Below are 23,927 nucleotides of genomic sequence, written 5' to 3'. Positions count from 1 at the left end.
CGGTAGCTTATGTTGATCACCTTCACTGTACCAGGCATTATGCTACAGACACCACAGGAACTGACCGGAACACACAGCTTTCCGTGTACCGCCAAAGCTGCAGTGCTGTCCACAGCCAACATGAGACCAAAGCTGCTTGGGTCCCATCTGGAACAGGGGAAGAAGGCTGCTGCAACAGAAGCCCAGTGGGCCTTCTGGGAGTGTATATCCCTACTAGGAGCGGCCAGGGAGGGGTGCTGAGCCCCTAGCCAGGTTAGCATGTAGGTGCTAGCATGTAGGTGCTAGCCTGACCAGCTGCCATGGGCCACCAGTTTGGCCAGAATACCTGCAACATCTCATCAAACCATGACCTAGCTGGCCCTTCTTGGGCCTGTCAATTCAGAAGAGCATTTTGCCAAGTTGGAGCATGTGCTCTTGTCACAGGCAGCACATGGTAAGGCTCAGATGTCCACACTTCCTCCCAGCTCTACCAAGAATCCCACCTTAATTTCTTAGAGAGGCATCCCTGGTGGCTACTCCTTCATTTCCCAGTCATGTTAATAGACTGGAGTAGGCTAGAAATGGCACCTACTCATTTTCATTAGAAAACCACAGAGTAGACAGTCATAAATTGTTCTGCCTACAGCAAGAATAGGGCAATTGTATCAGATTTCAGTGAAAACTGTCAGACAAGGGTGTTGGAGAAATGGGCATTACCTTCAAGAGTTGCAGTGAGTCGGAGCACAGGGGCACAGGACACTAGAGATACTGCCAGTGTGTTCTCAGTCCTAAGGATCATGGCCTCTTCCCTCAATCACCATCTTGCCCAGGAGCACTCAAGCTTGCCTCATACCTCTAAATTCATAGGTTCCAATCCTACATTATTACTGGGTAAGAAACACCCACCAGGAAATTAGGGTTATGTGTGTCTTGGGAGCTCGGTGAGGTGAGGTAAAATGTGGCTCTTGAGTGTGTAGCCAAGTTTGTATCTTACAAGCAAGAGTCCAGTGCTCCAGGCCCAGGATTACTCAGGCCTGGTCCAGGGCTGCTCTGCTTCACATCATGGGTCCAGGGTGATACAAGAGAGCTTCCCAACTAAAGTTCCCAAATCAAAGTCCTGTATTCAGTAAAGTCACTGGAAGACAAATAGGTTGGGCAGGGAAGCAAAACCCAAGTACATGATTGAAAGAGAGAAAGGACATTACATAAGAGCAAAAGGGGGCAGAACCAGCCTGAGGCAGAGCCCAGAGAGATGGAGTGAGCAGTGGAGAATCATAGATAGGCAAGAAATCTCAAGTCTAGGGGAAAGGATGGGAATAAGGCCATCCTCAGCAATAAACCCATGTCTGAGGGCATCAAAACTAACAGGGTAAGGAGCGAAACCCAGAATGGGTAGGAGGGGTCAAGAACTGGTCAGCTAATGGAAAATGTGCTTGGAGCTACCTATCTCACTCACCACATGCCTCCAGGAAGTAGCTGGTGGCTGCTTAAAGATTCTGTGAAGGTGTGGGACACAGAAAAATTCCTGGGCTTGGGGGAGTCTCATTGATTTGTCAGTTTCTTATGTAACATGAACATCAGGCTGACTTACAGGAATATAAAGATATAAGTATGTCACAAAACTCTTAGTAAGAAATAATAAGTGACAAAATGGGTCCTAGCTGGTTTGGCTCAGTGGATAGAACATTGGCCTGTGGACTGAAGGGTCCCGGGTTTGATTCTGGTCAAGGGCACATGCCCAGGTTGCGGGCTCAATCCCCAGTAGGGGACATGCAGGGGGCAGCCGATCAATGATTCTCATCATTGATGTCTCTCTCTCTCCCTCTCCCTTCCTCTCTGAAATCAATAAAAATATATACTTTAAAAATAAATAAGCGACAAATTGGTAGATTTGTGATGGTACTCTTATTATCAAAGCTGTATTGTGGTGTTAATCCAACAGATTTCTTAGAAGCACAGATTCTCATGAGAACAGTCCTCACTCAGTTTATGGCTTACGTGTGGTCTGGAACAAAACTTTAATGCATCTCTTGCCTTCCTGTGGAGGTTCACCAGCCCTTCACCTGGACCCCCAAGCAGCAAGACAGTAGGCAGCGCCAAGTGCAGTGAACTGTGGCTTGGCCCTCTGTCAACTAAGTCAGCAGAGCAAACTAACACACTTGACAGGTGTGTATTCATTAACAGGATGTGCCAAAACAGGTATTTGTTGTAACAGGGAGCAGATAACATGCCTTTCCTGATTTTGGAGAATGTTAACACAAACTGCTCTGTACTGATGTCAAACATTGTCACTGTTCTAATAAGTAACATTTTTCTGCAAGGCATATGGGTAGTTTCAATATTTTTACATTAAAATTAAGTACTTTCTTACTGTCTTGAGCAAAATGCAAACATGGCAGGTTAAATTGGGCTAATTAAAAATACTTACAAATAAAAGGAATAAACATCGCTGGATCTTTGAATCTATCCAGTCTGGCTCTTTTCTGGGCTGTAAAGTACACAGGTGACTCCTGGGTGCTTCTTTTTCTAAGCATTGGGAGGGCGTATAAAGGAACAATACTTACTGGTAATGGATAACTTTTACAACTTTGCAAGGAATTGAGCTAAAGATTTATTTGCATTATCTTATTTAATCCTCCCAATAACGCAAAGTGCTGATAATATTTATCCCCATATGTCAGTGAGTCAATGGAGGGGTTCATTAGCCTGGAGTCATACCACTAGTAATAAGCCAAGCCTAACTGAACCCAGGTCCCTCACAAGACAAAACCATACACACCAGAGCCAGCAAGAGAAAGAATGTTTCCCCACTGGGTAGCAGGCAGTGCCCCTAGAGGACCCTAAATGGGATCTAGGTTGCCCTCTGTGAGAATGGTGGACTAAGCATTTTCAGACATGTGTGCTACAAGGTCTGAGGACGAGTAGCTCCAAGCTTCTGAATTATTCCAAACTATCATCCATAAGCCAAGGGAAAGAGGAAAATCCCTGGGCCTTTATGGACAGGCTCAGGGAGGCATTAACCAAATGGTTCAGCAACAAGACTGAAGGGCCCCGGAGCATCCCTCGTTGGCTCCAGCCCTGAAGGTCATCTTCACCCAGGAGCCTCGGGTGCTGGGCCTTGGGTGATCCTAACCACTGAAGAAAGTCAACTTCCTCCTAGACACTGGAGCTACCTATTCTGTTCTCCTCTCCAGTGCGGGTCTCCCCCACTCTCATAGTGTGACTGTTAGAGGCGGCTCCAGGAAGCCTGTAACTAGGCAATTCTCCCAGCCTCTCTGCTGTAACTGGGGTGATTTCCTCTTCTCACATGACTTCCTGATCATGCCAGAAAGTCCTACCCCTCTTTTGGGGCCAGATATATTAGCTCAATTGGGTGCTACAATATATATAGCCCCAGAGCAGGTGTTATGCCTGCCCCTAATCGAAACTGAGATCAACGCAGAAGTATGGCTACGCAAGGAAAGGTGGGACGGGACATACATCTCAAGGACCCAACCTCTTTCCCCACCAGAAGCAGTACCCCCTGAAACCTGAGGCTAAAAAGGTATACAAGTAATTATGGAAAACCTGAAAACACAGGGTCTTCTTAAGCCCTATAAAAGCCCATGCAACTCCCCCATCTTGGGAATACAAAAACCCAACAGGGAATGGAGACTGGCACAGGATCTCCACCTGATAAATGAGGTGGTGGTACCCTTACACCCCATAGTTCCTAATCCATATACTTTGATGTCTCAAATCCCTGGTGACTCTGAATGTTTTACGGTATTGGACCTCAAGGATGCTTTTTTCTGTATTCCCCTTGACCCGGCTCACAATATGTCTTTGATTTGAGGATCCCTCTGACCAATTCACCCAGCTAACTTGGACTGTTCTGCCCCAGGGGTTAGGGATAGCCCCCATTCGTTTGGCCAAGCACTAGCACAAGATTTAAATAAGTTTACTTACCCACACAGTAAGGTATGTAAGTGATATTTTCCTCTTTGAGGAAATTTCACAGGAAGACACACAGCTTTGCTTAATTTCTTGGCTGAGAAAGAGTATAAGGTCTCAAGGACCAAGGCCCAGCTCTGCAAGAACTCCATAAAGTATTTAGGGCTAAACCTGACCACAGGCACCAGGGCATTAGGGGAAGACAGGAGCAGAACCATCGCTTCCTTCCCACTCCCTCGGATACCCAAGCAATTAAGAGGATTCTGAGGAAAACGGGATTCTGTAGACTTTGGATCCCAGGATATGGAGAAATAACCAGACCTTTAATGAAAGAGACTCAAAAGAATGAAGGCCAATTTATTGAATGGGAGCCTGAATCCAAGCTAGCATTTAACCAGCTCAAGGAGGCGCTCCTCCAAGCCCCAGCCTTGAGGCTCCCCACAGGGCAAGAACTCAACCTATACGTCACTGAAAGGGGAGGGATGGCCTTAGGAGTACTGACCCAAGCCTGAGGCCCTGCTCAACAGCCGGTGAGATATCTGAGTAAAGAATCGGACATCTGGGCCAAGGGCTGGCCCGCCTGTTTGCGGGCGGAGGCTACTGTGGTGCTGCTGGTTCCAGAGGCCACCAAGTTAACCTTAGGAAAGGGCCTGACGATTCTTACTATAATATCACGGCTTTACTATCCTCCAAAGGAAGCTCATGGCTTTCAGTTAGCTGCCTTCTCAAATATCAGGCACTACTATTAGAGGGACCTATAGTCCAAATAAAATAAAAACGTGGCCCTCTTTAAACCCAGCCACCTTCCTCTTAGAAGAAAAAGAAATACAAAGCATGACTGTGAACAGGTAGTACTCCAAACCTATGCAGCCAGAGAAGACTTAAGGGAGACTCCCTTAGAAAGTCCTGATCTAACCCTGTTCATGAATGGAAGCTCCTTCATGGAACATGGGGCGCGTAAGGCTGGGTACACTGTGATCACCCTCACCACCACTCTGGAGAGCGCTCCCCTTTCTCCCAGTACTAGTGCTCAGTTAGCCGAGCCGATCGCCCTTACAAGAGCATTAGAGCTCGGCGAGGGCAAGGGAGTAAACATATCCTAGTATACTGACTCTAAATATGCTTTCTCAGTCCTCCATGCCCATGCTGCCATCTGGAAGGAAAGACATTTCTTGATAGCTAATGGATCCCCTGTTAAACATCATAAAGAGGTTGATTAGCTTCTGTCCTCAGTATACCTCCCCTCAGAGGTAGTTGTTATACATTGCAAAGATCACCAAAGAGGAGCTGATGAGGTCATGGAAGGAAATAGGCTAGCTGACCTGGCTGCCAGAGCAGGAATCGCTAAATCCTTGGATTCCTTAGTAATGTAGTCTTAGATAATCTTTTAGCCCTTGATCAACTCTTGCATAACAAGGAGGAGTCTGAGTAGTTATAAACAAAACCTACTGTACTTATATCAGTAACTCCCACCTCCTGGAGACAAAGATAAGGAAAATCTATGATCAAGCAGAATGGCTGCGTAAGTACAAACCCAACAGGGCAGGGACATCGGGCAGTTTCTCTCTTCCTGGCTGCCTAGCACAGTGGTTCTCAACCTTCCTAATGCCGTGACCCTTTAATACAGGTCCTCATGTTGTGGTGACCCCCAACCATAAAATTATTTTTGTTGCTACTTCATAACTGTAATTTTGCTACTGTTATGAATCGTAATGTAAATATCTGATATGCAGGATGTATTTTCATTGTTACAAATTGAACAGAATTAAAGCATAGTGATTAATCACAAAAACAATATGTAATTATATATGTGTTTTCCAATGGTCTTAGGCGACCCCTGTGAAAGGGTCGTTCGACCCCCAAAGGGGTCGCGACCCACAGGTTGAGAACCACTGGCCTAGCATAACTTGGCTCCTACTCTTTCTAGCCCCCCCTCCCCCCGTCCCGCCCCGGTCTCTGTAGCATTCCTCCTAATTTTTGGACCCTGAATTTTTTTTTTTAACGTTGCTAAGGGTTTTATTTCTAACAAGAGGAAAATAATAAAATTAAATTAAAATAGGCTTCAGCTGGAACCAAGTTTCTTGTTTTGCTTTTTGTTTTCTTTTGAACAAATTAATTACCTACAAACAATCTTGTTTTATTACAACATGAACCCAGGAGGAAAGGAGACAGGGCGGGACAGGGAGAGAAGGTCCAGTGACTGTGATGACAAGCACCAAAAGCTTTCTTCAGATTGCAGGGAGCCCTGATAGCTCCCCAACCGAACCATTTAAAAGACACTGTGAGCACAGCTATGTGGTCTCCTGGGTGGATCAGTCAGGAGAAGGGAGAAGGGAGAGGAAGGCGAGAGGACAGTGAGGAAGGGCAAGGGGATAGTGAGAGGGAGGGGAGGTTAGTGTGGCCTGACCTGGCCTGGGCTGGAACTGGGGCGAGGGAGAGGAGAGTCTCCGAGTTTGCTATGCGCTGGCCTTGTCTCTGGAACGGTGCTGGCCCAGCCCCAGCCACCCCTGTCCCCCTGCCCATCCATCTGTCCATCTGCCTCAGGTGTCTGGGAATGCTGGTTAGAGGCTACCAGGGAGGGGGACTCCAGGGGCTGGCCCCCAGGAGCTGAGGTCTGAACAATACCTTGGAGTCAGAATATAAAAGTCAAGGGACTCAGGGGTGGGCTGAGATGGGGGGTGGCCATCCCCACTACTGTCCACCTCCCAAGAAGCAGGCTTGATGGTCAGTAAAAGGATTCTTGAGGCCAAGGGAGGAGGGGGGTATCTCTGTCGGGGTCTGTGCCGCCAGGCTCAGCCACTGTCATGACTGTTGCTGAGACGGCTGCTGTGGGCAGGGCACGTGCAGCCAAGGAGTCAGAGCGGAGAAAGGGGCCGAGGGGCCGAACTGGCCCCTGGGGGCCGGCTCCCACCATCTGGTTCTCTTGGGTGCTGGGTCTGCCAGTGGTGGGCAGGGGTTGGGGGGGACCCTCAGCCCCGGTCTCCTCCTCCAGCTCCTCCTCCTGGGCCTCCTCGGCTTTTGGCCCTGAGCTCCAGACCCTCTTTGGCTCTAGCTCCTCTCAGGCTGTGGATCCCGCATTTGTAACCTCTTAGTTAAATTTGTGCTTTCTCGCCTAGAATCCTTCCAATTACAGATGGTTATGGAAATGGAACCCCGCATGGATAACCTGATTTTACGAGGCCCTTGATCGTCCTCTCCTGACAGAACCCTGACTGCCAGGCTCCTGACAGCGTTCCCACTCAGCAGGAAGCAGCCAGGTCGTCCCAATCAGAGGGGGACAGAGGAGTTAGATGGGATCAGTTTAGGGTAAGGGCCTCAGGGAGGGAAGATGGTAGATAAAGTGGAGATGACACAGATGGTCAGGATGTGAGCAAGATAGGAGGAATGTACCAGTCAATCATAGAGCTGCCCTTCCCCCTGAACCCAAGAGTGCAAACTAAAAGCCGGGAGATGAGGGAAAAGGAGGTTGGCTGTTGCTTTTTTTGAAAGAGCCAATAGAGGGCAAGAGCAGGAAATATAAACTCCTAGACTAGTGAGCTTCTGCAGCAACCCTCTTCGGGACCTTTCTTTCATGCTGAGAGCTTTGTTACTTTCACTGTAATAATTTCCCTTCCCTTTTGCTTACCCCTCTCGTCCATGAATTCATTCCTGGACTTCTCAAGACAATGAACCCAAAAGCTCACACTCACATCTCATAAAGACGAGAAAAATGTTAGGATGAGTACTTTGAACAAATGCCTTTGACCAAAACAGGTTCATACAAAGACTCAGCCTTAGTGAGAGATTCAATGGCAGGTCTTCCTTTGGGCCAAGGAGGGAAGGGCATTTTCCCAGAAGAGGTAGGAAGATGAAACCAAAGAAATGGCTGATTTTTTTTTCCAGACGAGGTAATATTGAAAGAGAGAAGTTGTTGTTGTTGTTTTCTTTCATTTTAGTTTGTTTTGTTGTTGTTGTTGTTGTTTTTTGGTTTTTGGTTTTTTTTGGTGGCTCAGCTCCAGTCTGAGAGCATTTATCTCCAGAACTTCTTGAGCCAGCGGCTTCCCAGCAGGTCCCTCCAAGCAGCAGCAGAGCATTTCCGCTCCTGCAGCCCAACTGGAGTTAATGAAAAGGCTGTGGACTCTGATGGACCTAATTCATTGCTGAGAACCATGAAAAAGAGCTCCATAAATCTGCCCACAAAGAAAAGATCAGGATAAACAAATTGAGCATTTCAAAGCAACCTGTTAGCTACTCACTGCAATTTGCATACTAATACCAACAAACAACCTCCCATTGTTAAACAAGATGGTTGAGGAGGTCGGGTTTTATTGTCTGACTATAGTGTTTGTCACAATCCAGCCCCTTGAAAGATTTACTTCTAAACCTGCTTCACAATCAAGTGTCAGGCCAGGGAAATGACCCTTGACATTTAGCGATCCCTGATGGACATGCAAATCCCCCTTCAGACAGCATTCTAAAGCAGCACCAACTCTGAGCTCTGTCAGCCTGAGAAATTGGTGGCCAGCAGAGAAGAATCCCAGAGGACTCTGAGCTTCGAATCAAGCGTGATCACTGCTCCACCAGGTTTTGCAGAGAGAATAAGTTTTCCTCTTTCCAGCAAAGAAGTTTGCCTTTGGAAATGCTAACAGTGCTGCTTTTAAAGAAATGGGGTTTCTCTTTTCCACACTTTATTCATATATTTAACAAACACTACTGGAAGCAGGTTGACATTGGTTTGAGCCAGGGGTCATAAGAAATTATATATATATATATTTTTTAAATAAATACATGGAATGTGAGAAACTAGAAACAACATAAAGTTTGGAAAGACATGAATGATCATCCCCACCACACACACATATTTTAAAATTTATCTTTGATTATTTTAAGTTATCTATGAATAAGTAATTTTCTTAAGAGAACATTATATAATAATATAAAAGCAACATACATAAAAGTCTAAATTACAAAACTGCAAATGTATGGATGTATAACAGCCCTTTGAGTTTTGAGATAAAAAGTAATCTTCAAATGAAGATGCTAAGTGTTTGAGGGGGGAACGGTAATTTATAACTTTTGGTGCGTCCTTGAATGAAAGATGCAGCAAACTGTTGCTTTAATTATAGCCTCTAGTCAGAGGTTCATTCAGGAGAAGTAAAGACAATTTGCTCCAGTGTAGCTGTGACAAGCTGCTGAAGTTGAAATGCTAAGTCAGCCTGCTGAGTCCAGGTTATTCACCTTTTGGACCAACAAAACTCTCAGTGGCTTGTTCTTGCCTCCTTAGAAAAACAATATTTGATAAAAACTTTGGGTATTTTACAATACTTAAATGAAAATGCAACTCTTAGTTTAATAGGAAATGATGACATACTTCTTGGCTTAAATTAGCTTGGAGGCTGCTAATTTAAAAGGTAGGCTGAGCAGGTTGACCTTAGCAATGCTTCATTAATTTTCAGATCCATTTGAATTATTTCTCCTCAACCCCCTTCACTAGCAATTTGTTTTCCTTTAGGCCTCCCAAAGAAAAATATATATAAAAATCTATAAAACAATAGTTTAGGATAGAGAAACAAATGAGAAAGAAGCATTTGTGTATTTATTGACAATCTGAATTCAGAGGTTTGATGACAAGAGGCCTTAATCTGTCCTTCATCTCATGCTCTCCTTCGCTTGAATTGTGGAAACATTCAGAGGTTACTGATCCTGGACCCCCCCACCCCACCCCCACCAGCCCCACCCCACGCCTGACTGGGAGTAATCCCTAAATCCAGATGAGAAATACCCCATTTACCAACTCAACTGTGAAGTCTATGGTATCAAAATCACATCCATTAAATTTAGTAAAAAATTCTTCAAATTGGAATTCCAACACTTGAAAAGTAAGCAACTGCTTTTACAAGTGTGGTGTTTTTCCACTGTCCTCATCAGTTCCCTGGGGGAAATTCCAAGAGGAAGAGTTGAAGGATAAAGAGCTTTCTGTATTTCTCTTGGTTTTAACTGCTAAAACAATTTTTGTTCCATTAGGTTTGTAATTTGAGATCTTTCAGAGTAAATTTACACAACAGCCTCTGACTTTATTAATTCATCACAACTAATGTAGTCTTCACATCTAAAAACAAATTGCTGACTGCTCATAAATTCCATCATCTACTTATATTAACACAGAAAATTGTTAAGTGCAAAATTATTCCAGAATTACAAAGACTATTGGATTAGCATGGCAATACTGTGTACACATGGGATGCAATAAATAATTACCAACTCATCTTTCTAGGGTTCTACTCAGATTTAGTCCAATATCAATCTAATCTATAAGATAACGGTAGCCAAACACAATGTGAAATAGCCCCCGAGAGGCCATCTGGCCACTGGCCTCCTGATAGAATGAATCCCTTACATCTTGAGGAATGACAAATACCTTGAGATATTATCAAACTGCTCACCCAAAGTATCTCCCAAGATGGAGGTCAATGCCCTTCTGGTTATGCTTTTCATATTCATAGAATGGGGAAAGTTTGCAGAAATATGGCTATTAGGCCTCCTCTAGTAATAAATACTTCGAAACTCCCCAAAGCAGATCCATTGGAAAATTGCTGTCTTGCTGCAAGAATTAAACCCCTGGTTAACCTCAGCTTATCACCTTCCCACTTCCATCTCCAAATTTCTGGAATGGCAGACAAGTGAACTACATCACTAAGCTGCAGAATGGTGCTGTGTTAGCAAATTAAAAAGGACATGTATAAAGTCTAAACCTGTACGCCAAATAAAGAGTTGTAGAAATTTGAAAGAACATTTAATTTCATTATTTCTTTGAGTCTCAAATTCTCAGATCACCAATCTGCCTTTTAAGTCAACAGAGTGAGGAAGACTTTAACATTCTGAATTGGGTACAGGGAGTGAGTTGGTCTCTGGAGCAGTTATTTTTTTCCATTACAACTGTGACAAAGTAACTAAATTAACTTCATCCAGGGAAATTAAATGGATTTCACTAAGTAGCCCCCTGCCCCGCCCCCAAATTTATAAAGTCCCTAAAACTAGTTTTGGAACTATTTGTATTTTGTTGGGAACACCTGTGGGGCAAATTGTAATTGATGGTACCACTTGTCCAGAATACATCAATCAGACACAAACTGTTCAAGCAATTCTGAAACATTATCTGTCACTTAACTTTACTCTTGGTTTTCTCAATGGGTTAACCATCCAGAACAGCTGAAACTCTAAAAGAACTTCGTTCTGCCAAACATCAAAAAACAAAATACCTATATCAAATTAAAATGTTATTAGTAGCCACCTAGATTATTCCAAAAGTAAATAATTACAAACCAACATAATTAGTAGATATGAGACTAAAAACAATAAATTTAAAGCAAATATTAAAAATACTAAATCCAGTCTGCAGGTGACTGAAGGGCTTTCAAATCTCAAATATGCAAAGATCTGAGATATGAAAAAGTCAAGTAAATAACAGGCACAAGTTCTCAAATTTTGAGGGAAGTTGGGCCGCTATTTCCTCCAAATAATCTCATAATAAAGTATTATCATTGATCCCATTTTATAGGTAACAAAACTTAGTATTCTAAGAGCTCTAGTCATTTGCCCAAGTTCACACAGCTATTAGGGACAAAGACAGCCTTTGAACCCCGTCTGTGAGACTCCAAAGTGAGCCTGACTACTATCCTGTGAGCTCAGCCTCTCACACCAGGCAACTTTTAGAAGTTTAGCTATTTGAACTGAGACAGAGGTTATAAGGGGAAAAAGCTGTCTTGGCCCCCAAAAGGCTAGTTTCAGATTCATGATACTAGATGCCACTGCTTTCAAGCTTGTAGCCTATAATCAACTCACATTGAAACCAGATTTATGAGCTCTTCAGAGGCGAGTTTTGTGATTTTCTAAAGCAGACACATTTGGTATTTTAGAAGGTCAAACCCCCTATGGTGTGGTGTTTTTAATAAAATCAGTTCAGCAGAAATTAGAGACACATTAGTCAATTTCTAGAAAGCCTCTGAGCCATTCAAAATAAGGGGCGGGGGAGTAACATAAAAGACATAACCATGTTCAGATCAATTTTTTTTAAAGGGATAGAATGTAAGGGGTGTAGATACAGAAACATGGCAAATTTGGTCCCATTTGTCTCTGGTTTGGGCAAATTTACACTTAGAAATGGGGGAGTTTTATGTCAATATTAAACAAGGGCTGTTCCTGGTTAGCCCAGCCTTGTACTGACACCTCAAAGTAACAGTAAACATCTCTATGAGGGAAAAACAAATAAACCAGTCATTACCATTCTTACATCACTGAATCAGGTAGGTAGTTATTTCATGAAGGGTCCTTTATCTCCATTCTTGGCATCTTCTACACTCTCATAGGAAAGCAAAAGTAGAAACTATATTTAGTTCTTAGTAAAAATCAATGTTGGGAAACCTGCAATATTTTCATTGAAAAGCTAAGTTATGCCTAGATCTGACTTTAAGACATGTGCAAATGCTAAGTGAATGACAGGATTTAAAAGAAGAGGATTGTTATTAGCAAAAGAGACAGGGCCAGTCTATTAAGTGGCTGGAACATGAGCACCACAACACCCAGTCTGACAGAGCATGGGCACAGTGCCACCACCCCACCGAAAAGGGAGATGCAAACAGTCTCATGAATTTACAGTATACAGAACAAGATCCAGATGAAGAAACATAGAACCAAGTGAAGACACTGCACTCACCTTGCATTAAAGTTGTGTGATTTTAGCTTTAGCCTGGACCCAGGCCTTTCCTGGAATATGGAATTTATTGATTTCCAAGTGTTTCTAAGCACATGAATTTAAATCCTTCATTGCTATATTTCCTAATAGATTGATGAGTTCTTTGTTACCTGGTACTTGGGAGAAATGGAATGAATAGAGAAGAGCAGGACAAGCAGAAGGAAATAACTCTACAGAAGTGAAATAAAGGCTGGCTAATTAAAGAATCATTGAACTTGTGTGGTGTTGTACATGAAATGAGAAGGCACAAGGAGAAAGTCTTTTAATCTAAGTGGGAAAACTATACTTTGACATAGAGTTAGAAAGCGAAGGTGAGGGGAGAAATTTTATCAATGGCAATCTTGATCAATAGTTAGGTTAAACAATTCTTTGGCTCCCTCAAAAATTGACACAGATAAAACTTAACACATCTTATAAATTGTTAAGGCATGAATGCACAAACTGTCAATCTCAAAAAGCACAAAACAAATCTGTCATTTATTAAGATGCATATTTATTCCATAGCCTAATTTATTTGGGCTGTGGTCTATTAACTATTAAATAATCTAACTATTCATTTTTAGATTAGTCCTTTCAATTCAGATTCTTCAATGAGCTTGGCTACTGCATCTGTCTTCAGGGACCCAAATTATACTCATCATAAAATATTCCAGACGATATTTTTTTAAAACTCTATAATATTCATAAAAGAAAACCCCATACTCAAATATGTAGGCAATAGGTTAATTAAGCAAAAGTTTCCAATATACAAAAGAATTGAGGGAAAACCCTACATGGCAAATTATTCTTATTTAAAATTAAAAAGATCCATTTGGGGAGAAAGGTACACAAATGTGACATGGGTTTAAACTCAGGCTGGGCAGTGTTGCCAGACAGAAAGTCCTACAGGTGTGGAAACACCGGTGTATTAAATGAGTGGTTAAAGTCAATGTTTTGTTTGGTTATGTTAATAAAAGGATCATTTGGGGAAGAAAAACTAGAAGCACTGTGTGTTATTTAAATCTCAATTGATATATAGTGTTCACTATGGAAAACCTTTCTAAAATTTCAGAAGTCAAAAATAAGATAAAATGTTAGTATAACACTTTGTTTAAAGACGTTTTGAAAACTGGGAGCATGGTACAATAAAGTTTGGCTAACTTGGAGTCCAAAATATTTAATTCGGTTAGAGACAGAGTAAACAGTAGAAGTAGGCAGTGACTAACTTTACCAAAAAAAGTTTACTTTAGGTGTTTTTTTTCCTGGTTGGAGGTAGACATATTTAAAAGTATTAAAGAGCAAGTGGATCAAGTTGATAAGTAATAGTAGACTTGCTAAGGCAACTTCAGTAACAGATCAATCATATCTGACCTGGTATAAATATGCTTAAGATTTCTCTTAGATAAAAGTTAAAAACCAGAATGATCCAAACAAAAAATGTGAGTAAGACACTAAATGATGGGCAGTTCATTTAGATATTCTACATGCTGTAGGAGAATTACACATATGCATGTAAGAATAAAAAAGATTTTGGTCTCGTTTTTTTAAAAAAAACACAAAGGAAGATCAAGCCAAATCCTATAGTTAGACCCTTGTCTGAGCAACAGATTTTCATTTATATAATTAACATGTAGTGTCTTACACTTCCCACTTAGTTTTTAATTTATGACAAGACACTGCTCAATTTCAGACAAAAATATAGATATATATTTTTAAATCTTTACAATAAATCAAGATGTAGGAGCTTACATACAACACATTTTAGTTTATTTAGGTATTCATTCCAGCTCCCTCAGATGCAAATCACCTTGGTAACAGTGTGTACATAGTCTTCTCTTTGCTTTTTATAATTTCAAAGCAAAAAATACATTTGACTGTATGTAAGTCTGTGCAAATAATCCTTCAGAAGAAACATCCAAGATTCTGTTTGCAGAGGTCATTTTGTCTCTCAAAGTTGATTACATGAGTTTGTTTTTCTTCAGATAAAGTGCTCCTGTCCAGCGGAACTCAAAGGCCTTCAAGCGTCCAAGAAGCTCAGTTCAGATAAGACACGGTCATACGAATTCCAGCTTCCCGTGCCCACTATACATGCCCCAGTGAACGAGAGAGAGGATCTTGTCGTTGCTGAGGTCTGCTTGTCTCATTTTGTCACAGGTCAGACAGCAGTTCTCGTGCCCACTCACCGGCACCATGCATTCCAAGTCCAACTTTGCAACCTGCCCCTTTTTGGAATGGTGTCCGTGAAAGCTGTAGTGCAAACGGGAGAGCATCTGTTGCCGCTGATCCCGCAGTCTCTTGTTTTCACTTCGCAGCATCCTCAAGGCCAACATAATAAGCAACACTAAAATCAGCCCTCCAGCAATTGGAACAGCAATCACCGCTGCCCGGAACCACAGCTCTTTGGAAGAAGTCAGCTCCTGCACTTTGGTGATGAGGTTTCTGCTACCATCATGCTGATACCGGTTTCCTTGTCCTAAAGGAGCACAAGCAGAACTATGTTAACCTCTCTCCTGTACATATTCAAGCTCATCTATCCATTTTAAACCAGGCACCCCAATACATAGCCGACAATTAAGTCAACAATATTTAGAAAATAAACGTTGCAAAAACAATGCAAAAGATTACAAAAACATCTGTTTACAGACTCTCATTACAGAGTATTAGTGGTCTTTTAATGTCTTCCAACTTGAAAAAACAGGCAAAACCTATTATGCAGACAGACATCTAATGCTCAAGCAGACATAAAAGCTACTCAAGAGAGATGCATTTTTGCATTCGGCCATTCTTCTCCCTCTGCTGTCTCTAATTAGATTAACAACAAAATCAATAGCAGACATACAAAGTCTTGGCTGTCACAAAACTATATGGATCAGGCAAGCATTTGGTTAGAAAGCGCTACTACCTACCTGAGGCCTCTCCTTTGGGAGAAGAGAGAACGTCATGCAGCCCTCGGTAATTGCACATATCTTCATGACAGCATTCCAACGTGGGTATGGCGGTGCCAGAGTGGTTTTGTGCCTGTTTGGCTTGGCAGATGTCTGCTGTGCTTGCGAGAGAGTCCAGGCAGCCATGGGTGAGTGGGGAATTTGTGTTCTGAGGATCAAGAAGCCTAGAGAAGCAGGCACTCAACTCAGATTTACACATATAGCCAGTTGCCACACAGTGGGCAGCATCACAGTAGCATCTGATTTCACCTGAAAACAATGAGAAATTGCATCAAACTGCTTCAGAGACCAGATCATGCGTCTGCTTAGCTTAAGTGAATGCTAAATCCCAAGCTCAAAGGCACTTTTAGAATATTCAGCTGAGTGCTTACAACAACAGTAGACCATGCAGACTGGGAAAGCCCTTTGTGTATGCCTGTGCTTTAATTTCAACCCAGTTAAACACAATTTTAGAAATGTATTAACCCCAGTAGCAGAGAATCAAAGTTCAATTTAGGTTTCCGTTAAGTAAGTAATTAAAAATAATACTTTTGTTTGTGAAGGAAAATAATCATCACAATAATTTCTCCTACAATAAGGTAAAATTACATCATTTACTCATTTAATCCTACATGACCATACAAAATGAAAATGCTAAGCTTTTTTATTTTGTCAGTATAAATATTTGATCGGAACTACTGAATTGTTTACTACCTCGAGGGGCTGTGCCAAGATTTAAGAGCTTTAGCTAACACTTTATAAAGTTATTAACTAGAAACACAACAATCTAGAAACTGCTCCAGTCAGGAGGTTTTAAAACTATGAAACTGGGCAGCTATTTGCAACCTCTCTAGAAAAGGCAAACTTTGCCTATAAAGATCTTTTCATGCAGAGGAGCTTTTAGTATATTGTAAAACAGGAACTAGGCAGTTTACAATTAGTGGTTTGCTTGCCAAAGTCAATTTCTTTCAGCCCAAATGGAAAGTCATAAATCTGGGGGTGGAGGGGAGAATGTAAAACTGCAAGGCTAACTTCTCCTCCCCCTAGCCCCCCAGTTGTACATGTAATTCAACATGGGATCTAAAAGGGGAAACACTGAATCTGAAAATCCTCTCTGCTGGTTCAATGACAAATCCTTAAGGAAACCTCAAATTTTTCTACAGGAAGTGATTAAAGTTTCCTTTATAAAACTTATTTTGTGAGTCACTGTTAACATTTTGCTGCAATGTAAGATCTGAGGCTTTTAACATCAATCTCTAGTTGAAATAAGCTGGGTCTCAGAGTTATCACTAATATGATTTCCAACCCAGTGGGCTCCAGTCATTGTCACATGCCACAGCTAACGCTGCTGTAAATTAAACAAATGCACACGCCTCTCTCCAGCTTCCCAATCTGAAGTTCTGTCTAGTTACTGAAACCGCCACTCTGAAACTAAACCCCTCTTCCTGCCCTCACCTTTACTCCTCTCTGTGAATGCCTGAGTAAGGTGTCTCATTTAATTATCTGTCCAAATTCCAGGCCACCGTATGGCATGCTCAGTTTTCACCAGAGGCTGCTAATGCTTCAGTTCTAAAAAGACTAGCCAACTATAGGTATATCTTCGGCAAGCTGGGTTTAACGATCCAAAGCTGGAGGTCTTGCTGCTATTCTAAATTTCTGTATCTGCACTCCCTGTCCTTTGTCTGGGCCCAAGACCCTTCTCCAGGAAGACCTTCAAGATAGGAGCTTGCTTTACAGAGGTTTGCTCCTCTTTCCAGCTTGATTTTTTGCATGAAGCTCACTGGTATTATGTGGTTGATGATAACTATAGGTCCCTAGTCTGACAAATTCCATATAGAGATTTACGGTTGAAATAAAACAGATTAAAAGTCACTTTTGATCCTATTCACCTCAGACCTCATGCAGGAAAAAAAAAAAACTGAATGCAAGTGAAATGCTGCTTAAATGTTTATGAGAGCCTATTTAACATACTGTATTTTCAATGACCTGAAACAGTCTAATAAAATTTTGACAGGTAACTAGAAAAGTTCTAACGACTTTTTTATAAAATTGGAGCCACATTTGAGCAAGTTGAATTAACTTTTGTATTACTGTATTAAAACTATATTTCTGTTGTTTCATAAAGTTTCTTCCTGTGGCATACAAAAGGCCAGAAAGGGGACTGGTCTTTTGAAACGGTGAACAATGCTCTTCTGTTTCCCCCCCTCTCTTGTTACTGTATGTAGTGATTAAACAAAAATGTCTGCTTTAGTCAAGATGGCTACAGGAGAGGCTGCTGGCTTCTTTTAAAGCTTTTGAAGTCAGCAGCAGTCAGAAATCTCTGATCCCCTAATTATATCATTATCAGGCACATAGTTTCGGTATCTGTGACTTCATGTCAGCCTCAGTCCCTCCCTGCTCTGCCCGCCTTTGATAGGACCAGGAGGCTCCCCTCTCGGGCTGAGAGGGCTGTTATTTAGGGTTAATTACACCCTTCCTTCCAAAATAAATAAATACTGTAGCACATCATCCTTGCTGGGCTGGCTTATCCTTTAACCTCATGCCTGCTACATGGCAATTAGAGAAAAGTGAGGGGTGCAAAGCTAAACAACACTTCCTATTTTAAAAAAAATGTATGTGTAGTTCATGGCAGGGTAGGTGGGGAAACCTTGAGATCTAGATGGAGTTTGGATTATTTCAAACTAAAAGTTAAAAGTCTGCAGGGGAGGAAAAGAAACTAAGCGCTGTTTTGTTTTTGTTTTTCAGTAGTATCTGTGAAATACGAAGTGAGTGGGAATGGGGACCACTGACAGCCTTCTCCTCCCAGCCGCTCAGAACACAGCATATACCCCTGCACACTGACACACCCCGGACACCTGCACTCGGGGAGGCACACACTCGCTGGTTCACAAAGACACTCGCTGAGACCAAAGAAACACTCGTGAGCAGAGGCACATTCAAATACAGAGGCAGACTCAAATCGCTCACATATGCAAATACAGGCACTTTCAAACATATTCAAATACAAAGATATACTCAAATACAGAAACAGATTCAAATAGAGTGACACACTCACGAGCAGAGACACACGCCCAGGCACGACGCGGTTGAGGATGGGGTCTGCGGTTCGGCCAGGGCTTCCCCGCCCCGGGGCAGGCAGGGCGGCGGCGTCCGAGCCCACACCACCGCCCGCTCCTCGGCCGCAAACCTTCTTCAGTTCACTACACACAGACGGACACAAACATTTTGACAACCGCTTGCCCTGAGGTCTGACTGCCCCTCCACGAGCCGGGCCCGAGACACCGACCCGAGTCGGCCGCGAAGTCACCACCGCGACTTCTAAGAACAAGCAACTTGCCGTGACCTGCGGGCTCTGGCGCGGGAGGCAGCCTCGCCCGCCGCTAACAAAGCCCTGGCAGCCGGCTTCAAAGGCTCGCAGGGCGGCCGCCCGGGACCCCGCGCGCCCCTGCCCGCCGGCGGACACCCACCTTTGGTGAGCAGCACGGCCATGGCGCAGAGTTCGAGCTGCAGCCAGATGAAGATGTAGCTGGAATGGCGATCCATTGACGCCCCCACGGCCGCGGAGCCACCGCCGGTCCCGGAGCCGCGGGCAGCTGCAGCCTACGACTCCCGGAGCGCGCAGTGCATGAGTGCAGCCCGGGGCGGCGGGCGCCGTCAGCGACGGGGCGAGGGGACAGGCAGCGTCCCGAGCATGGAAGGCGGCTGGAGGGAGTGCCGAGGAGACGAGGGGGCCGGCCGACTCTGTGGGCACCGGTTCTTTTGCTCCGCTCGGGCCGCACTCTGGGTTGAGCTCTCGGATTCACTCCCTCACGGCGGCCGCTCTGCTAAAGACGAAGCGCGCACAGACACCGCCAGCCGCTGGCTCCCGCTGCGCCCGCCGCCTCCAGCCCGGCTGCGCGCCGTAAATACCGCTCCGCTCCGGGAGCCGGCCCGGCGCCGCCCCGCCCCGGGCCCGCACCAACGCGGTCCGATTGGCTGTCAGGCTCAAGTCAATCATCCCTCACCCAGGGGGCGGGCCCAGACGCGGGCGGGGCGGGACCTGCCGGCGGCTCCTAGCAGCGCCGGCGTCTGGCCAGGGCAGCCCTCCCCGCCCCCCCATTGCTGTATCCCGCGCTCCCTCTAGCGGAGGCAGGCGAGTCCCTGACCTTCGGGAGGTGCGCGGGGCCGCTGGGTCTATCTCTCTAGACCCTCACAACTCAGCCTTGGGCCAGCGCCCCAGCCCGTGCTTTCTTTTTCGTTCCCCCTGAAACACGCGAGGGGCCCGCGTGGCCGCCTTCCAAAGCCCTCCCCCGCCACTCTGCGCGCTGTGGAAGCCCCAGGGACAAGTGACGGTCCCCGGCGTGCGCTTCTGCCGAGAGCCGCTGGCTGGCGTGTGGCGATGGAGGGGGGTCCAGCCGGGAGCCTGGAAGGAGGGTGGCCAGGCTCGGGTTTGCTTTCAGCTCCCCTCCCCCACACACACACTTTCCCCCAGTGCATCCTCTAAGAGCCGCCTGCCCTGTGATCAATAAAGCCCAGACAGACAGACTGTTGATCAGTAGGAGCCGCTAAGTTCTCCTGGGTAGACAGGGGACGAGTAGAGACACTTAACGAAAATTAGCAAATCCAAAAAGCACCCGGCGCCAGCGAGACGACACAGGCCTAGGCTGACACGCAATTAACCACCCCCCTAACAAACGCAGGCAAACAGTCGCTGACCTTGATCAATATCAGCCCCTCAGTGGTCTCCTTTCTGAATTGCTAATTCATTTATTAGGACTTTCGGGGCTGCCTGACCCAATGTACCCAAAAGCGGTCCTGAAGGTTTTGCTGTTGTTTTTATTTTTATTTTTGGAGGGAAAACTCAGCTTAAAACTGTTATCTGAAGAAACTCTTTTACCCTCTATTCTCAAAACTTGAGATTAACAAAAGTCAACCATTTGCAAAATTTCCTTTTAGGATTAACCAAGGTTGCCCTATCTGATAAAATGTCAAGGGGAGAGGAGATGGGCCGAAGAGAGCATTTAATGCTAATTTGGGAGATGTAGTCAACTCTTCAGGACTAGAGTGCAAAAATGGGCTTTAAGACTAAGAAAAATATGTATGTCTCAAGGCGAACCTTGTAAATTAAACTTGTTGAAAGTCCACAGAACTGCAGTTTGTAGTTAATGAAATTGCCTTTGAAAAGTAATGTTTATATGCAGAGAAAATAAAATAATTTCATAAACAGATGCTCTGAGCATTCCTTCACTAGATCAACATTGCCTTCAAAAGGATGGGCAAGTAAGTCCAGTAGAAGTTTTAAGAGGAAATTAAACTGGTTAGGCACCAGGTAAACTGCAGGTATATCAAGAGGAGTTAGATAAGAACTTCCTGACACCTAATTCTTTGTTAACACTTCTAAGGGGTTCATACGGACAATACTTTTCACACAATGACACACTTTTAACTTCAGATAGTCAAATCATTAACTAAAAGGAAACTGAGAGTATCTGTATATTCATTCAGCTATTTTGGAGCGCCCACTATAGGCCAGGCTCACTGTGTCTGGCATTATAAAGATGCCAAAACCTAAACAGGAAATCACAAGCAATGGAGCTTGACGATGGTAGAGATTTACCTGCACAATGTTAGGAGCATAAAGAAAGAAAATAACTAGCTCAGGAAGATAAAGATATTGGGAAGGTCTGCTGGACGCAGTAACATTGGCCGTGCCTCCTAAAGAATAAAGAGATTTGGAAGGGGACCATACAAGACAGAGGACCACCAGAATTTAGGCATGCAATTCATTGATTTCGTTAGGGGATATGGGTACTGAGAATGAATAGATGGCACTATAAGCAATTCTTTGTTACTGGAGAATAACATGTGAAGCTAGGAGTGGGCAAAGATGCCCCAGAAAATAACTATAATTACCTGTGATGCAGAAAAATGCTTATTTAATGGAAAGGGTCTAGGGACATGTGTTGGTGAAAGTTGTATTTAGTAAGCATTTCTGAGTACCTTCCCAACCCCTTTCTCTAGAGCAGAATTAGGGGACTGCTCTCTGGCCATACCTAGTCACATGGCCCCAGTTGGGCCAATTAGATTCTCTCTTCCTCATCTTTGGACAGAGAGGTGGGCAATCTCTAGAGGTCACTTCATGGGACACGTAGAAATTCAGAGTTCACCTGTCTTCGAAGAAAGAAAAAGATGACAAAGATGTGCAGAATGGGAAAGATGTAAGTCCAAATGGATGTCCAGCCACATGTCTTCACGTCCTGTCCTTAGGTTCCATGTTAATTCAGGCACCTTAAAATTTGACTTTTCACTTAAGGTTTTTAACTTTCAACCCACAGGTTTCGGACTATGAGCCTTGTATTTTATTTAATTATTATTGACTTCTATACTTTTTTTGTTCCAAACATAATTCAGAATAAGAACATGTGATTCATTCTTCAGACAATGATTTCAACTCTTTTATTTTTATTATTAGTTTAATGGGCAGACTTTTTAAATGGCTAGAAATTAGTTTTAAGAGAAATAAGTCTGCACTTTTTTCTAATGTTTTGGAGCAGACATTGACTTTTCAACTAAATGAAGGAGACTATTTGAATCAATGTGGAAAATCAAAATTGGTTTAGGGATAATATGTCAATTAAAAGGACATAAGAATAGTTGAGAGAATAGGCAACAATTTTAATTCAATTTAAGAGTGAGTAAAATTGCTTCTCTGCAGAATTTTACTTGTGTTTTGTACATAATCCAGTTATTACTTTCCTATACGTAGAGGGGGAAATAGTAAAATTTAGTTAGTGTCTTTTGGAAATTTAAATCAAGAAATCAGTGACCAAAATTTAAAGGGAATTCTGAAAATATAAGCTGGGAAACAGCTGTCTATACCTGAGAACAGAAAGCTGATTCTAGATCTAACAAATGGAAATAATTAAACATTATAATAGTTTTATTAACTCTAAAGTGTTCTAAATATGATTTATCCATGGACATATAATCTACATAATCACAACATGCCACTATGATACATTTTCATGGTTGTCCTACACAACAAAATAACTTCTCAAGTGTCATTTTTCTTATAAAAGAAAAAAAAAACCCACAAGGGTTTTTATGTCCCAACCCATTTTGTTAACAAAGCTGTAGATATTAATCTCTGCTTACCCAAATAACACCATTGTTTCCCAAAGTTATATGTAATCCCCATGTTTAGCAATACCTCTCTCTTCACAATGCAGATGAAAAATAACTCAGTGTATTTTGTTCAGAGAGAAGCAGTTGTGTTCAAGTTCCAGGCTGGCATAAAAACAACTGTTGTAGTCTAGCAATAGAATCTAACACTTCTGCCTGTTATACAACTCTTCTACCAACTAACAATCCTTAAGGTTTAGGTAACACTTTGAATTCCCAATAGCAGCTTTTTTACAAAGTCATTTGTTCTCAGTAGAAGTTAGAAGTTTAGATCTAAACTTTACTTTAATTGGAATGAGGTCAAAGGTGAGAGATTAGCACAGCCAAAGGAATGGCTGTCTAGTGAAGCTGGGGTTTTTCCCTTCCAAAATGGAAAAGGAGATAAGGGCCTGAAAAATGGAAAAGGAGATAAGGGCCTGACTGCAGAGTCTGGAGGTAGTGTGTTAGGACCTAGAAAGAAAGGAAAAGACTGAAGCTCACATTCCCAAATGCCCACCCTTCCACATACTAGCAGAAATGCTATGGGGTCATCCAACAGGCATGGCTCAGTGGTTGAGCATCGACCTATGGACCAGGAGGTCACAGTTTGATTCCCAGTCAGGGCACATGCCTGGGTTATGGGCTTGATCCCCAGTGTGGGGCGTGCAGGAGGCAGCTGATCAATGATTCTCTCTCATTATTGATCTCTCTCTCTCTCTCTCTCTCTCCCTCTCTCTTCCTCTCTGAAATCAAAAATAAAAATATATTTTTTAAAAAATGTTATGGGGTCTTACAAATAAAACATAGATTATCTGTTGGGTTGAGGTTTTCTTAAGAAGTTTGTTGTTTTTTTTTAATTTTTATTTTTAAAGAGAGAGAAAGGGAGAGAGAGAGACATTGATGTGAGAGAGAAACATCAATTGATTGCCTCCCATATGCACCCCAATAGAGGATAGAACCGGAAACCTTTTGGTGTACTGGACGACGCTCCAACCAACTGAAGCACCCAGCCAGGGCTCTTAAGAAGTTTTAAAGCATCTAAGTTTAGAATATAGTAAGAAGCAGCCCTGGTTAAAGAACATTAACTTATGAACTTAACAATGGATAGTATTTATAATCAAATATTATCAAATATATTCGATATGACCCTTGACTATAAGTCTTAACCTTTGTTCTATTCAGTTATGTTAATGTAACCTCCAATTAAGCTAGTAGACCTTTTAGAAATTATTCAACAGCCT

General features: G+C 43.1%; 1 protein-coding gene across 1 annotated transcript; it reads right to left on the bottom strand.

The window, feature by feature from the left end:
* Window positions 1-14,302: 14,302 nt before the first annotated feature.
* BAMBI (BMP and activin membrane bound inhibitor) lies at window positions 14,303-19,454 on the bottom strand. The gene is made up of 3 exons (XM_006086644.2): window positions 19,014-19,454; window positions 15,529-15,816; window positions 14,303-15,095 (listed from the first exon to the last, which is right to left on the bottom strand). The coding sequence occupies exons 1-3, from the start codon at window positions 19,087-19,089 to the stop codon at window positions 14,677-14,679; spliced, it is 783 nt and encodes a 260-aa protein (XP_006086706.1). The 5' UTR covers window positions 19,090-19,454; the 3' UTR covers window positions 14,303-14,676.
* Between the last annotated feature and the right edge of the window lie 4,473 nt (window positions 19,455-23,927).

Source organism: Myotis lucifugus, unplaced genomic scaffold (genome assembly GCF_000147115.1).
Source record: "Myotis lucifugus unplaced genomic scaffold, Myoluc2.0 scaffold_29, whole genome shotgun sequence".
NCBI classification, from domain to species: domain Eukaryota; kingdom Metazoa; phylum Chordata; class Mammalia; order Chiroptera; family Vespertilionidae; genus Myotis; species Myotis lucifugus.
This window is presented reverse-complemented; position numbering and strand designations above follow the sequence as displayed.